This window comes from Haliotis cracherodii, unplaced genomic scaffold (assembly GCF_022045235.1).
Source record: "Haliotis cracherodii isolate W230 unplaced genomic scaffold, xgHalCrac1.p SCAF_2, whole genome shotgun sequence".
Classification (NCBI taxonomy): Eukaryota; Metazoa; Mollusca; class Gastropoda; order Lepetellida; family Haliotidae; genus Haliotis; species Haliotis cracherodii.
In genome coordinates this window covers 4,142,582-4,159,155 of record NW_027266275.1, presented here as the reverse complement: position 1 = coordinate 4,159,155, position 16,574 = coordinate 4,142,582, and the positions used below count along the sequence as shown (strand labels likewise).

The window sequence follows — 16,574 nt, the reverse complement described above, 5'->3', positions numbered from 1 at the left end:
AGACGACAAGTAAAGCAGTAGGTTGATTGAATCCAAATCGCAATACACAAACTGAAACATTGTGTTGATACTATTCAAGACAAGCATCTGTAGTCTTCAGCACCAGTTCACTTGTCAAAGGACAGTTAAGCATCCTTCTTATTTCACACCCTGAGGTTTTTCATCAAAACTCTGTATCACAAACTCAAATCACAGTCCTGTCTTCACCAATGTGCAAATTTCACAAAAGAACACAAAACAACATAAAATATAGTTGCTGTTTATTCATAATAACTGATTTTATATTCTGCCTTTAACCATACTAGTTAACTCAACAAAATACTCATGTATTTTTTTGTGCCTAAACGACTACCTTAAATTACTTGTGTAAGCATAAGACTTTCACATGAGACCTGTGCATGATCACTGCACTGACACTCCAACCGAGCCTGGACTGGCAGATGACACCTCCTATAATTCTGTGTAACTCTTGATATACTGACGTAGGAATCAATCATCAATACACTACAAATAAATATATTCTAGGTCATGAATGCAACCACATCATCATACAAAGTTTCTATATTCCATGATGAGCATGAATAAGCTTTAAGTGATAAGATCTAGATTGCAACAATAAAATGGTTTATATGATTCTACAAGGCTATAATTAACATACATAACAGATTAAAACATTTAAAATGAGTAAATAATAAACACTGTACAAATGGTTTTTGTTGACAGTTTAGTCAATATCTTGAACAGGAAACTAACCAAAATACTAGAACTACATTTTCCCAAATGATTTAAACTTCATATAAAGTGACTTCTAAATTGTCATAAAATAGAAATACTTCAAAATTAAATATGGTAATTAAAGTAACATAAATAAGTGTTAAATTTCATACAATATGTGATCTTATCACTTTAGCGTTTAGCACTGTTCATTCAAGGCGAGCTCATAAAGCCCCTTTTGACACTGTTATAAGCGACATTAAGACAACCAACAATGTACATACAAAATGATTAAATCCAAAATAATCATATTATCCAAACATTATTTCATTGTTCATAAAAACCTAGGATGAAACAAAGGAAGAAGACATGGAATTTACAGACAGAGAATACTATCCCTGCCCACACCCAGACCCATTTAGTTAGCTGTAGTTATCCCCCTTGGATCTGGATCATCCCAGGAATGCTAGACACAATCATACACAATTCATGGTGTATATATAGACAGACAGCTGAGTCCTTCCTCATCACATACAGATACAAGGCAGGCAACTGGGGACAGAAGAAGAAGAAAACAACAAGGAGAAGCACTCCAAACACAATGCTTTTCATGAGTTCATATTGGAGTCTCGGAAGTGCCACTGGCTGAGGATGTGACGTTGTGGTGCCACAGGAACAAGTTACACTTTCAACATGAAAGCTGCTTTTTACAAATGTGCACTTGAATCTTTTGGCAACTTCTGCAGCACAGGAAAGAAAAGCGTTTTTCATTTTGTTAGTTAACTGATCATGCACATCAAATCAGACGAGAGCGTTTTCTTGACGGCGAGTCCATTATTACATCAGGTGAAGACGTCCTCTTTCTGTTCCTCGAGAATTCATCATGAATAAATCGGTTAAGTTCTTCAATGTTATTTCTAGGCAGTGAATTCATAGCTTGTGCCCCTGCATTGTGGGGTAGGTTGTATCCAACACTAATGTTTGACATAGCTCCATTCAGACCTATAGAAATAAAAAAATATATATCATACATCATGAAACAATAACATATTCATTTACTCTTATACAAGAAAGAAGGCAACCTTGTTAAAATCAGATCTATTCATTTTACTCTGATACAATCCCTCTGGACACCTCCATAGAAGGTCGCATCTGGGTGACCCTCAGCAAACTTTGACCGCCAATCAAAATGAAGGATGTTCATGTTGTTCGTAGCCTCCATAAACCTAGGGTCCTTGGTCGCGAAATAATATTCAGTGCAGTCCTGCTGTTGTTAATTGTAAGCTTGTGTACAATTGGTAAAAAATATCACTATAGTAATCTAAAACATGGCGGACACATTTGGTTTAAAAAACACGGTGCTGTTTGACTGCAATGTTTACTAATAATACACAACCTTTCAGATTAAAATTAAATTGAGGTAAGTGAAGGTGAAAAGCTTGGTGTACCCAGCCGGACGCGTTGTTGTATTTTAACTGCGTCATGCAAAGAAATGTTGCAGGAATCCCGCAAGGCCCCAGTCACGGATCAACACTGATGTGTTGGTTCTAAAATCAAATCAGATGGGAGCTTTCTAAAACAATTTGGCTTCATTTCTTTAGCACCTTGATGAGAGGGTTTTGATCTTTGCACACGAAAACTGCCGCAGAACACAAAAATACCCTCCATTGTATACCCTTCTGGCTGTTGATGTAATGGCGCTCAGATATGACAAGATGTATAAAATATCCACAACAACATCATAGTGTGGCAATATTATTTGCAATAGGATCTCCACAATTATATTCTTTTTTCCATACAGAAATCAGATATGCTTGTCTGAATGCTTTGCTCACTAAATAAGTAGAAACCAAAACTTTGATTGGTTGATTAGAAATTTACCCGATGCGAGCTATGGACCTTCACACAGACAGGTATTGTATCAGAGTAGAGATGTTGGAAAGTAAGGTATATGATTCCAGCAATAGAAACTAACAGTTTTAGACCACTAGTTTTTATAATAACATATATCAAAAGCCTTAAAAGGGCATATTTCTACTAGTCCTTATGATACCTTAACCATGTTAACCATTGGGCAGTTTGGCAAGGACTACAGGACGAGTGACTATTCAGACTTGTCCAGGGGATTAGTGCAAACCTTATTTCACTAGTCCTCAGGGTGTCCAACTTGAACAAGATAAAAATGTCTACAATGTTTACATTTTCTGTTAGTTTTATTCAGTTTCATTTTGTAGCAAAACTGAATCATTGAGCATTGGTTCAGAATTATAGCACTCAAATGCTGCTAGTCAATGAGGACTGCTACCATCACTGGATGTTTAGCTGTCTTCAGCACATCTTAGGAGTATCAAGCTGGCGGACTTGCGAATTATTAAGGCTGTACTCACAGACCAGCACCATAATGCAATCATAATATAATGTACAGTAAAATTGTTGGTTAGGAGGTCAATATGGTCTTCTCATTAATAAAATTTACATTCAAAATTCTCGATCAAACAAATTCATACACACATTCCAATCAAACAATTGTAAATACTTTACCTTGCAAAGCAATAGCCTCCCTGAAAGCCTCTAAGTCATTATCAATGGCCTTTTCATCTGCTGGCAGACAAGGAGCAGCAAGGTCAAGGCCAACACGAGAAGGGGGGCGACTCTGGGAAGCACCTAGTCTATTACGAGGGGGAGGGTTCTTGCCACAGAGGAAGGCCAACAGTTCTTCTCTTCTAATGTGCCGGCGTTTTTTCTTTGCCCAAGCAATAATATCTCTGGTTTTATGTTGGCGGCCACACTGGACGCCCATATCTATACAGTTCCTCACAGTATCAACACTATCTGGAATCAGAGAGCAAGTTCATACAATTCACGCTGAGCAAGTACACATTTGTATTTCCTTAAGTGTCAGATACAAGAAAATAAAATACCATATGTGGAGCACAATGATTGAGGTGGACTTCGAGTAAGTTGATTATGCATTTTCATTGTTTCAGAACAGTAATTTGAAGGATTAAGGAATAAGTGTCAGTAATTTTGATATTTCTATCATTGTCTATACTACATTCCATTACAAAACCCAAAGTGTGTTACTATTACCATGTTATGTTTACTTGTTTCTAGATAAAGGCAGTAAAAAGTACAGACAGGATGGAACCATCTCGATGCAATAAAGGATAATTGAAAATGTTAAAAGTAAGCATGAAAATCAAGTTGTCCTTGTCATATACCTACTGTGGAATAGTTGAGGTTAGTGGTGACCCTACATATAAATACTATAGCCGGAGCAAGCCTCAAGAACCCCAGGACCCCATAATTTTGAACACTGTCTAGCATAGTAGGAAAATATATTCGTTGTTTATAAGCACAGGAACCTACAAGCAGATAAGGACACCATGTGGATATCAATTTTGAACTCATGAAGCTAGATACAGGAGATATTCAGGGAAGACCGCACAGGGGGCTTCCATAAACTGAAGGAGCTTTAGGTGGCACAGCTCCACTGTAGATAGTCGACACAAGTCTAATCTCATGGGGAGTGTTATTTATCATTATCTATCAACAAAAAGGAATGACTGGGAACATGATATTTGCATAATCATAAGAATAGCATCACATATTTGAAAGTGATGAACAATTTCTATGACATAATGAAAAGGAATTCATTATATCGGAAAGCCAAAACGACCTTCATTTTACAACAGCATAAACATTATCATTATAATTCATGTTACCGTTATTGGAGTGAGTGAGTGAGTGAGTGAGTGAGTGAGTGAGTAAGTATGGTTTTACACCGCTTTTAGCAATATTCCAGTAATATCACGGCAGGGGACACCAGAAATGGGCTCCATACATTGAACCCACGTTGGGAATCGAACGAGAGAACGCTTTAACCACTAGGCTACCCAACCGCCCCTACCGTTATTGGAGGCAATACCAATAAAAATAGAGTACACATAATAAATTGGGAGAAAATCAGTTTATTGCGAAGGAAATTTTCTTCATGTGCCTACAGTCCCATGTTTACAAATTGTAAGGGCCATTGATAACTGCAAGCGACCATAAATTCAACATTACTTAGAAACGATTGCAGTTGAGTAAAACATTTATCCTTTCATCTTGAATTTCAAACAATAACAAATTTTCATTAACAAATATTACTGTGTAGTCATGCCTTGCGATTTCCTTTATGATATCGTGGATTAACGTAAACAAAGGTGTACTCTCAATGGTTCCCATAAATTTACATATATTTTCTCCACAAACACACATCTGCATGTCAACAGAAATAGCATACCAACAGCCATAATGAATTATGCAAATTAATCCTGTTGTTACACCATCTAGAAATAAAAAGTGTTCATTGTATATCAGAAATTATGTTTGCAATCTGTTTGTTATATGTTTACATAAATTTCAATGAACTTGTGAACTTATTGGGCCAGATTGTACAAACTCACCATTATTTACAGCAACAACAATCAGATTACTGCTATCGATACCTTGAAACCAACTTATGCTTGTAACTTATTTCATTAATTTTATTCAAAATTCCTTTTAATATTGTTTTAATTAATTTCGGCGAAATCGTGTGTGAAGCGATCGGAAGATTGCACAACTCACCGTTATATTATTAACAGCAACCACGGTCAGATTACCGCTATTGACGCCTTGAAACGAACTTTAGTTGACAGAGAATGAATACATATATCATAAATGCCATACTTTGATTCGCTAAAAGTCATATTTGTTTTTGTTGGACGATTCTATGTCAACATGTAATTCTCGCGATCACGTGCACGGAAGCCTTGACGGTGACTGGTGAGACTGGTTCCATGTAAAAAATAATACCCTGCAATAGCGATCAGCTGCTTCGCTTAGGGTTATTATTATTTTAAATATGTTTAGTAATAGCTGCATCTAAATTAACAAGATAGTTTCAGATACAACTTTTGCCGATCCTTGCATTAAAATCCTATAAAGTTATATCATTGGGTGTGTCTTGACCGAATCACCAGTAGATTCCAAGAAAACGTGTGTACAGCTGATTGCTGTGTCCGGCTTAGTTTACGAGAAAATACACACGGTAGTCTTAATCCCTGGATATAAAACAATGCCTAGCAGAACAAAAAATACAATTTAAACCATGTCTGGTGATTTTTTATCTCAAATTTCGAATTTGTACTGACAAAGTTTCTCATCACCCGTTTGTTTTCCCGACTTAGCTGAAGGGGTACGGTTTATTTTTTTTCTGCGCATAATATTCAAATTTCTTTTTTTTCAAAAATATTGAACCCGCTAGAGGTGGGTGCGCATTATACATTGGTGCGCACTAAACTCAAGAAAATATGGTACTTTTAAACATGAAATACGTTTAACAGTTTCAAAGCCAGTTTGTTGTTTCAGTAAAACATACTGTATTGCTGATAATTTGCTATAACAGTAAATAAACACCTTATATCTTCTTCAACTGTACTTGTCACATCTTTTAGAGAGCAGAAAGACATCAACTTAGCTTAGCTTGTACCAGTAAACACTGTATCGTGATACGTATCGTATCGCAACCCCTGTATCGCGATATGTATCGTATCGCGACCCTCCCATATCGTTACACCTCTAGTGACTGGTTAAATTGTTATATATGTAAATAAAATAAGCGGCAACAGCTATCAGCTGTCCCAAAGGGTTGGCGCTATGCTTATAGTTATTATTAATTTAAATACACATAATTAATGCTCCAACTAAACTAACAAGACACTTGAATATATCATTCCTTGATACTATCTCTTACGATCATTGCATCAAAATTCTTACGAATTATATCATTGAGTATTTATCAACTGAATCACCCGTAGATTGGGAGAAAATGTGTGTACAGATGATTGATTTGCTATTTCCTGGCTTAGTTATCAAGACAAATACACAAAGTGATGTTAATCTCTGCATATATTGGACAATGTCTAGCATAACAAGAAATACAATTAAACTGGTAAATCATCATGTCTAGCGATATATTTTATTACAAATTTCTCATTTACTTTGACCAAGAGTTACCTCCTGCATGTTCATTCACCTGAAGCCAGATGATGGAGTCTTTGACTGCACAATGCTCAAATAGCAAGAAATATATATTCAAGTGCCCACCATACACAAGAAAATATGGTATCACCCAACATACATTCCATATTTAAGAGGTATAATAGCTCGCTGCAAAATGAAATAAAACATGCATGTGTTTGGCAGCAAACACATCAAGACAAAATTAAGTATGACATTTGAGATAAACAATTAGTATTTAGTCCACACAAATTATGAGAAGACCAATAGATAATGGATACACTTAATAATGTCACAGAGCTATAGATAATATTTGGGCTATTTGGGTATTTTACCCAGGGGTTTGATTTTGATTGGGTATACACACAAGTTTTACAGGGCATTCAAATTTTTTTACCCACCTGTTTCTTGACTTCTATTGTTTTAATTACCAACAGTGACTAATTAAGATACAACATGTACACTGACACGGCACAATGTGTTTTTCAATTGGCATCCATCAGTAAGTTTGTCGCAGAAGCTTTTCCGAATGTAACTGTGGGTAAGTGTATTTGGCAATCGGCTGATACACAATCATTTTATCTAACAGTTGTAATATACCAAATGTTTCATCCATAACATATGCATTAATTTTATTTCAATGGCATATTTATAGTTTTTGTTGCATATTTGAAACATTATGAATTGATTTGTCTGTGTATTTCAGTTGATATAATGCAGATTTTACACAAACACCCAGCTTATCTTGAGCTCTAGTAGTATAGGTCATGGGATGTCTGGAACAGTCTGGGTTGTCTTGTGTGTACAAACCCCATCCCCAAGCCAAATAAACAACCAAAATGATAATGATGTGTAGTCAGAATATGTTAGGATTGGGAATAAAGAGAAAATAAGCAGAAAAAAATCGAAGGTTCTGAGTGAGTGAATCTGCTGTTTTGTGCCCGAGTCAGCAAAACTCTTGTCATATGACTGTCTGTAAAATTACTAAATAGTGGATCCTGGACAAGCATACCTGTGGCCGAGAGCATGAACAATGACCTTTGTTTTGGGGGATCAAGAAGATCACACATAAGCAACTAATTTTCAATGATACCATCCTTAGAAATTGGTTGTATATTTTTCGACTTGTGTAAACCATATTTCCCTGGTCCTTAGAGTTTGCAGCTAGTCCTGCTCAAAAGAGACAAAATGTTTACATTTTGTGTCGGTTTTATTCAGTCCCAATTTGTAGCAATATTGAAGCATTGAAAACTAGTTCAGATTGATAGAACATTAGTTATTTTAGTTGTCATCAGCACGATTAAATAGTCTGGAAGGTACCCTGGGGCTCTTCTTTGAACCATTCATCAATTCAGGAAAAAGTGTTGAACTTACCTTTATATAAACTAGTTACAGATATTGCAGCATTCTGAAATGGTACCCACATTGAAAGCCCTTGTTGACGATCTGAAACACAGAAATTTAAAAGAATAAACTGGGTTAGAATTTAACACAAGCCCATTTCTGCAGGCTAGTACAAATTTCCCCATTGTTTTAACATTACAAGGATATTTTATCTTGACTCGGGCTACTGAAGATTTTGAGTTTAGTTCCTACCCTGATAAAGATAACAATCTATGAAACTGATAGCATTGCAACAGAAATTCTATTTGAACCCAAATCAAAAGTCATTGTGATAATGATATCATTACAACATTTCTATGGAACTGACTCACAAACAATTCTATTTTGTTGGTATACATATACAATAAAACATACAATTGGTATTGACAGCCCCAAAACAGTTATTTCTATTAATATGATCTAGTGAGTGAGATTTCATACTGTGGTCTTCAAAAGGCATTGTGGCCTACAATAGTACAATTAGAAGGAAAACAATATCTGTTATCGAACATTCAATTCCCTGAAATTTCATTTGGAACCAACAATGTCAGCCCTAAGTTTCAAATGTAAAAATTCCCGGGCATAAAATTACCAATGGAAAAAGTGTGTTGTACAGTTTACTCTAAAACAACTTTTCACTTAATTCACATAGTACAGACTGTCTTTTATCCCTGCTGTGCATTACACTTTGTTATCCAAAAAAAGTTTTGGTTTTCTTCATTTGACAAAAAAAAGCAGAACTGTCATGTTTCATTAACTGTTTTAGATAACTTTTTGATCCATTGAGTATTTACTATGTAATCTTGGGTATTTCAATTTTGTTAAATTATCAACATATATTTTTACTCTCATGGGTATTTTTAAATCAATGACTATCGGTATGTGCTAAAATATGGCATTTTTTGCACTGGTTTGGTAGTTTATCCTAATACTAATAGTCAATTGATCCACATTTCAGCTATATACATGTCTAACGTCCCATTTGGTATTGATTGTGTGCAATATTCGGTCAAGTCAAGTTTATAAGTGCAATGCCTGCATTTGATCAGTAAGGAATATTGTTTAAATTAACTTTATTTTCCATATCTTAAACATATTATCTGGAGTACTTCACACGATTGAATGCAGTGAGTTATAAAATTTACCTCGAAGTGTTTGGCATGGCATTGCAACAACAGAAAACAAGCAATCAGGTTTTAACAACTTATGTCCATTTGTTTATAATCCATGTGACTATTAAGTATTACCAAGGATGGAATATGTGCCTTGCAACCACAGTTCAAAAGTATTAATAATGTTAACCAACTGAGGGGCAAATGACGTAACTGGTAGAATTATATATGTGAGTTACCTAAAAATCTGAATTGAATTGTACTTTGCGGATCTAAGGTTCAACATTTTTTAGGTCCATACATTGCATATATTATAAATACAATACCAATTGCCAAGGCATAAACCCCAAGCTCAACTTTCTAACAGACCATGCAGATTGCATGGTATCACACTTCAATCCAGTGGCATGTTATAGTTTTAACAATTCAGGCAAGAATTAGTCACGCATAAAGTTGTGAAAGTATGTTGATTAATTCTCCAACACTCATCACCAACTTAACATGCTTAATGAAATCTTGTTTATTTCTGATTTGTTCAAAACACATGTTTAATCATGTTAATATTTAGCCCATCCCTCAAGTTCACCAGTTGGTTCTCTGTATCAAGAAAAAGATCACAATAAAATTAATACATGTTACAAGAACATTAATAGGAATAAACTTTACCACATCATGCACTGAACACCCACTGCTGCACGTTTAGAGAGACCAACAACTAGAGCCTTGCAAAGAGCACAAATTAATCAACCCAATATGATAAGGAGATTTCAGGCCAGCTCCCATTATTTGTTCTTTTTGGAGAACTGACATGAATCGAGTTTCATTTTTTGGGTCATATGTCTTCATAATTACCTTTATACAGTTGAGCAATAGCAGTAGCAGAATTTTGAAATGTCAACCATAATTTTTTAACTGCGTATTCTTTCTCAGCCTGTAGCCTATCCTCCATGTTTGGTTCCGATTCAAGATCGTCCAGACACTGGTCCTCAAAGTTACTTAGCCAATTTTCGGCTGGTTGTTCCGAATCCTGGTGTTCCTCTGGATTCATTATAAACTTAACTAAGTCCCTAACCTGATCTTTGTCATGGAAATACGAATACGACAAAATAAAGCTCAACAAAACTTGATTGAAATGTCGAGTCCGCCTAGACAATCAGCCTTCTCGTAACACCGGAACTAATTTACGCGCACGCGCAGTGACACTGCAAATTTGACGAAAATAGCCGAAGTAGCACGGAACCAAAAATCTCTTCCTTGGCCCTTGAATAAGTCTTAACAGTGCATATTAAGGCTGGTTTAGAGGTTGTTCTGTATCATGACTGCAAAAGTAACACCAGCCGACGGTAAGTTAATTTTGCTCCAAGTCGTTTAAATATCTGCGATCCCAGACTTCCCGCACGAGGCGGCCATCTTGTTTATTTTTGTTAGGAGCCGGGTGCATCACTGTGGATTTTAATCAAAATTTTCACTGTTTTTGGAGTATAGCAGTTTTCCCCGCCGAAGGGGTAAAATCTGCAGACATTGGGCGAATCGCAAGCAAACACGTGAAAGTGACCGTCTCACAAAGAAGTCCTCCGATCACAGGGCGAGATCGCCAACGTACGGTCACTTCTCCTAATGATATGAACAACAGCACAATGAACCATGTAAATGACAAGGAGGAGAATCAAGTCGATCATGAGGAAATGGACACAGACCAAAAGGAGGGTCGGTTTTTGATAATGGTTATTTTATATATGTAAAAGATGTTACTGTAAACGCGAGTGGCAGACTATGTCTGAAACATGAGCTGACAACGTGACCCATGAAGCCAAATGTTTACTCCAACATGCATTTTCCTGGCGGCAAATGATGCCGACTAGTTTTACAAGTGAATTGTCACATGTTTATTTGTATTAATCGTTGTTGATTGGTTTTGAATATTACTAACATTAGAGAAGACAATTAGATTCTTTCCTGAGTAGGATATTGTGGTTCAGTGAGCAACTGCCCCACAACAACTGCATAAATTAGCAACCAGAATGAAAAGTGACACATGAACTGTCTGTTTTTGTTTACAGTGAGAAACATAACTGATGTTTTTAAATAAAATCCCACAGAATTGCTGACATATACTAATATTCCTAATTTTCCTAATATTTATGGTCTACCACTACTTGACAAGAGCAATAAAACTGTCGTATGATAAACAATTGAGCATAAATTGTAACAGTTGTCCCAGTTGTAGATTCTAGGCCTAGGTTATGATTCATAACATTATCATGTTGTTATTCCAGAATGAATTTTTACTTGATATGGAGTTAATTTTTGCTAACACACGTTTATCTAGCAGTGCTTTGAGGCCGATATTCGGACACAAGACTGCAGCAAAAGTCAGTAAAAATTCCCAAGTACTCATAACCTTCCAATTCAAGTTAATATCCATGTTTTGGCTTTGTAGAGATAACTTGTATTTCACTGGTCACAGGACCAATAAAGAGGATTCTTGGTAATTAGGATAAATTAAAAATACTGTATTCGACGTAATTAGCATCCAGAGTGCTCTCAAAATTAGAAATAGGGGCCTCTTATTAGAATATTATTTTGGTGGAAAAAAGAGAGTTGAAAGATAAATTTCGTGGTTTATGCTGACAGCCTAAATTTTTATGTACGACAGATATATTTTTCTGAATTTAAATGCCCATAATCAAGGGTGCATATAACACACAAGTGCGTATTATATGGGAATAAATAAGTCTTGGATTTTTCACCAGCCAATATCTAGCAAATGTCGCTGTGTGTGCTTATTAGAGCGGGGCGTTTATTACGTCGTATACGGTAAATGTGATGCCAGAGACATGAAGAGGTGCACCTGACACATGCTGTTTAGGCCATGACAGTAGCTGGTACATTGGTAAAATTTCCACTGTTTTCATTCCCACTTTTGGTATGATCAAAATCAACTCAATTTTATCAGCACACAGAGATAAACACATTTTCACATGATCAACTACTTGATCGCTCATTTTGGACTAGTGGTTTATGTAAAATAACTACATTTTGTGAGAAAACAACTTGCCCAGCTGTATTTCCACTTGTTCGCTAGTCTTGGGACTTATAGACTTGTGGCAGTGTGTAACCCAAGTCTTTGATTTCTGTGTGCCTAAATATATTCATAACAATTCAGATAAACAATGTAGTTGTAAAATTAAGAAATAACCAATACTTACTGATTGCATTAACACCAGTTCCCAAGTGAGTGTCAAAAATGCACACCTGTTTGTATTTTGGACTCATTGCACACATTTTTATGTTTGCCTATTTGGATATTCGACACTCACACTCGTCAGCTGGTCTGAGTCTAGTATATTTCCTTAAGGACCAGTAAGATTTAATTACTGCTGGTTCAGTGGTTGTAGTGTTATTTCGGGGATGAACACAGTAATTTAAGTTTGTACGGCACAATTGAAATCAGTGATAAGATTGAATTAAACTGTAAGCTAAACCAGTGACCTAAACACCCTGCATGGTATGGTGCTTACCTTCTTGACTGTTTTCTCATTCTAGTTACACACGCTCGCTTTCATGAACATGACAGAATATCTGTGATTAAAAATATTTTTTGGTCAGCACCATTGTGTCTAGTATAGCTCCAACAGGAGCAGTAGGTTTTTCTATGTGCTGGTCTTGTGGAGCACTCACAAATTTTGGACAGTGCAAAACACATCTTCACAATGCAAGGGCGTTAACTGACTATAAAAGTCCAGTTTCCATCCTTTCCGAACTAGGCTGGAATTTAGAAGACTGGATGGTAGCGTCACCAGTGGCTATTACAAGCTGTCAATTCTAAGTCCCTTCTATTGACCAATCAGATTCCATCTCTCATATCACTTGCATTTGCTTCAAACAAAATGGCGGCACCCAGTCAAGACGATCTGATCAATAATCAAGATTCATATTATGATAAAACAGGGTCTTACCCTGCGAAGCACCTTGAAAAATATCTGTTGACACACAGTTGGCGGTACACATGCTTTGCAAATCCTGCAGTCAGCCGAAGTCTGCGCGTTGAAAGCCCTGTTGATTACAAACCGGATGTCTAGGTCGTTACACAATTTTGATTGGACTGTGTATAGACTTGTTAGTCCAGCCAAAATGTAACTCCAGCCTAGTTCGGCAAGGGTTGAAACTGGACTTTTAAAGTCAGTTAACACCCTTGCATCGGTAAGGTGTGTCAAACACTGAATTAAACTTAAATACTTTTTTGAAGTCTTAATACAAGAAGTAGCATTTTATTGAGAAATGAGAAAAGTTATCATCCATAAAGCTTCAGGTCTTCAAGCCGTCAAGAGAAATGCACGAGGAAGTGTGAGGAGTAGCAAATAATGTACATTTACAATCACTTCAGGCACAAAAACAATGTTTTAATTTTGTATATCTGAACTAAAGCAAACCTTTTCCAGTCTGTTTTGTTTAGTCATTGGCTGAAAATATACTGCATTTTGTAATTGGTGATACAAATGAGACCCTAGAGACAGTATTGTGCTTCCATATTTGATAGTTTTTGAAATTCTAAATAACTCTAGATTGCATGTGTGTAAACAGAGACAAAGACAAATGTAGACTGTTTATACCACTTGTTTAATATCATAGATTTTTTTTTTTCAAATGTAATCTGCGGGAAATGTTCCATGTTACTTCTAATTTGTTTTTTGTAATTATCATGAGCTGCCGCATGTCTCATAAGTTCTCACCAGCGATATACATGTTTTCAGTTATAATAAGCAATACATAACGCTTTTTTGGGTGTTATTCCCCATGATTCGCTGTAATAGAGTTCATGTATATATGTGATGCCTGCATATGATCAGTAAACAAAGATCTGTAAAGAAATACAGGTATGCATGATGTAAAAGCTACATTGGGTAATAACACACTGTGTTGTTATTCTCTTGGGGCATATTTTTGTTTGTAAGCAAGAAGATGTTGGTTTGCATATTGTATGCAAATACACAGCTAATCAGGTATTCCTTGTCAAACCTCAATTGTCCTAGATATTTCTAATTTCCGAAGTTAGCATCTCAAATGTATCTTTTCTTAAATGACTTCAATGCTTTTAAATTAACATTGTCGTGAGTTATTCTCTGTTTGCCATTGCTTCTGCTTTACACTCCAAAGGACATTTTCTGACTTGCAGTACATGAGTTTCTTTTCCCCATGAAACCCAAGGGTGTCTAATTCAATCAGCGTCCCAATAACAATCAATGTTGTTTGATTCTATTACTTTTCCCCACTGAAAGCAAATGGAAGCTGTCAAAAAGATCTGTCAAGTTATAACGCATGGTCCCATTACATACTGACACATCATTAGAGACCTATGGGACGATTGGATGCAATGTGCTGGAGGACCAATCACTGACGTACATATTGTCATGGTCATCTGATCATGCTGAAGGATCACAGGAGTTAAGAAAATTGTTTTGTTCACTAGTCAATTATACTTTGGATTAGTTTGAATTTTGATATATGTTACATCTTTTTCCACCTGGAAAACATGTACAAATTTGAAAATAGTGTTTATCTCCTCATTAAGAATGATTTAGCATTTCAAAAGAAATCATGCTGTCGTTTCTAGAAAGCTAAAAACAACTTTAGTTCCCCATGTTGCAAGTCTTGACAAAAAGAAAGTCAGTGTGGTGGTCCTATCATATTAATTACCGACATGTCCTACCTTGTATCTAAAGAAACTAAAGCAGATCTGCAAGATTAAGCCAGAACACACTGGCATTAGGACATATGGAGAGTATGATGCTTCTTATAAAGATGAAGATAATTTTATGTCTACTTGTTATTTGATTCCAATAGGTTGGTAGATCCCATGTCAACTAGTCTTGTAGGAGCTTATGAAGACGCTGTTATTTAGCTGATTGTCTATCATCATACCCCGATGGTGTTGATCATTGCTCATGATTTCCGTCACAGATTTGTGTGATGCAGGCTTATTGTTTACATTTCAATGTTCACTCACTTATTCGACTAGTCCTGTTTTTATCCCCCACATGAAGTGGAGATGGGGATAGCAGTTTGGGCTCTGTCCAACGTCAATGGGGATAAGTGTTTGTGAAACAGCCGTGGGTACAAGGATGACATTTTGCATAGATCATTATGGAATACATATGTTGATCGAGTTCAAAACCCATTATAGCAAATTTCTATTTGAAAGAGTTATGGCTCTTGCATAATGTGATCATGATATTGTGACATGGTGCACTGTACCCCCACGTGCAGATTTACCATGAAACCGCTATATATACAAAAATAACATTTTGCATACAGGATACATCATTGTCAGTGTTTGACACTGTCGCTGGTCCACTGATCCGAATCTAACATATTTTCTTAAGGGCCAGTTAGAGCATATAAATAGTGGTCTGGTGGTCAATTGTTATTTGGGGATGAATAAAGTGCAGTAACTTAAGTTAGTAAGACTTAAAATCAGCCACAGATTGACTCTAAACTCTAAGCAAAACCAGCAGCCTAAACAACCCTGCATGGTATAGTGGTTACCTTCTTGATTGGTGTCTCATTCTAATGACGCACGCTCACTTGTATGATCATGATAAAGTATCTGGGAACACAGGAAGGAGCTAGTCAGTCTGAGGTATTGCTTTATCTGGGAAAAGGTGAAGACTTGACCTTTGGCCAACAATTAAACCTCTGAAGTTAACCAGCATTAACTTGTCTTATATTACTGCCATTGTGTAAACATTGAGGTTTTAGTATAAGAATGAAGTAATACCATGTAAAACCCTTCTGGGTCAGCACCATTGTGTCTATTAGAGATCCAACAGGACCAGAAAATTATTCTAGGAGCTAGTCCATTGGACCACTGACAAATTTTTACAAGCACTGTATTATGGGATAAATATCTTGAGTTTGAGAACCATCAACAAGTTATGGCTTTTATTTCGTCTTTTGAACATGGCACAGAGTACTTCCAATTTCTCAGAAACCACTGTAGATGACATTTTTATATATATATCATTTAGTGATCAAATATGTCGTCAAGTTTGAAAAGCACCATCACAATTTTATTTTTTTAATTTCCTCAAATGAAGGTAGGGTTTGTTTCAAGAGCATATTTTATGAACCGTTTCAAATGTCATTGTGAAAGTTTGTTTACATACACAGCAAGTGTTGAATTGGTGCCTTTTTAGTGCTCTGGAATTGTTATCTTTTGCATTTATAAGGCAACTAATTCAAATTAGGGTCAGGTTATTATTTTTCAATGAAGCTTTGCACATGGATAGCATGGTTAGGTCATGCCCTTCATTTTTA

At 36.1% G+C, this 16,574-nt stretch overlaps 2 protein-coding genes across 2 annotated transcripts in view; one reads left to right on the top strand and one right to left on the bottom strand.

Annotated features, from left to right (window-relative positions):
- Positions 1–243: 243 nt before the first annotated feature.
- LOC139469529 (HUWE1-associated protein modifying stress responses-like) lies at positions 244–10,423 on the bottom strand. The gene is made up of 4 exons (XM_071251718.1): positions 10,110–10,423; positions 8,137–8,208; positions 3,256–3,546; positions 244–1,716 (listed from the first exon to the last, which is right to left on the bottom strand). The coding sequence occupies exons 1-4, from the start codon at positions 10,303–10,305 to the stop codon at positions 1,511–1,513; spliced, it is 765 nt and encodes a 254-aa protein (XP_071107819.1). The 5' UTR covers positions 10,306–10,423; the 3' UTR covers positions 244–1,510.
- A 241-nt stretch (positions 10,424–10,664) lies between these two features.
- Positions 10,665–16,574, top strand: part of LOC139469527 (ubiquitin carboxyl-terminal hydrolase 7-like) — a 47,485-nt gene continuing 41,575 nt past the window's right edge. Inside the window, exon 1 of the mRNA XM_071251717.1 lies at positions 10,665–10,964. Coding sequence (XP_071107818.1) covers positions 10,880–10,964 — 85 coding nt within the window. The 5' untranslated portion in view covers positions 10,665–10,879. The remainder of the gene's footprint in view (positions 10,965–16,574) is intronic.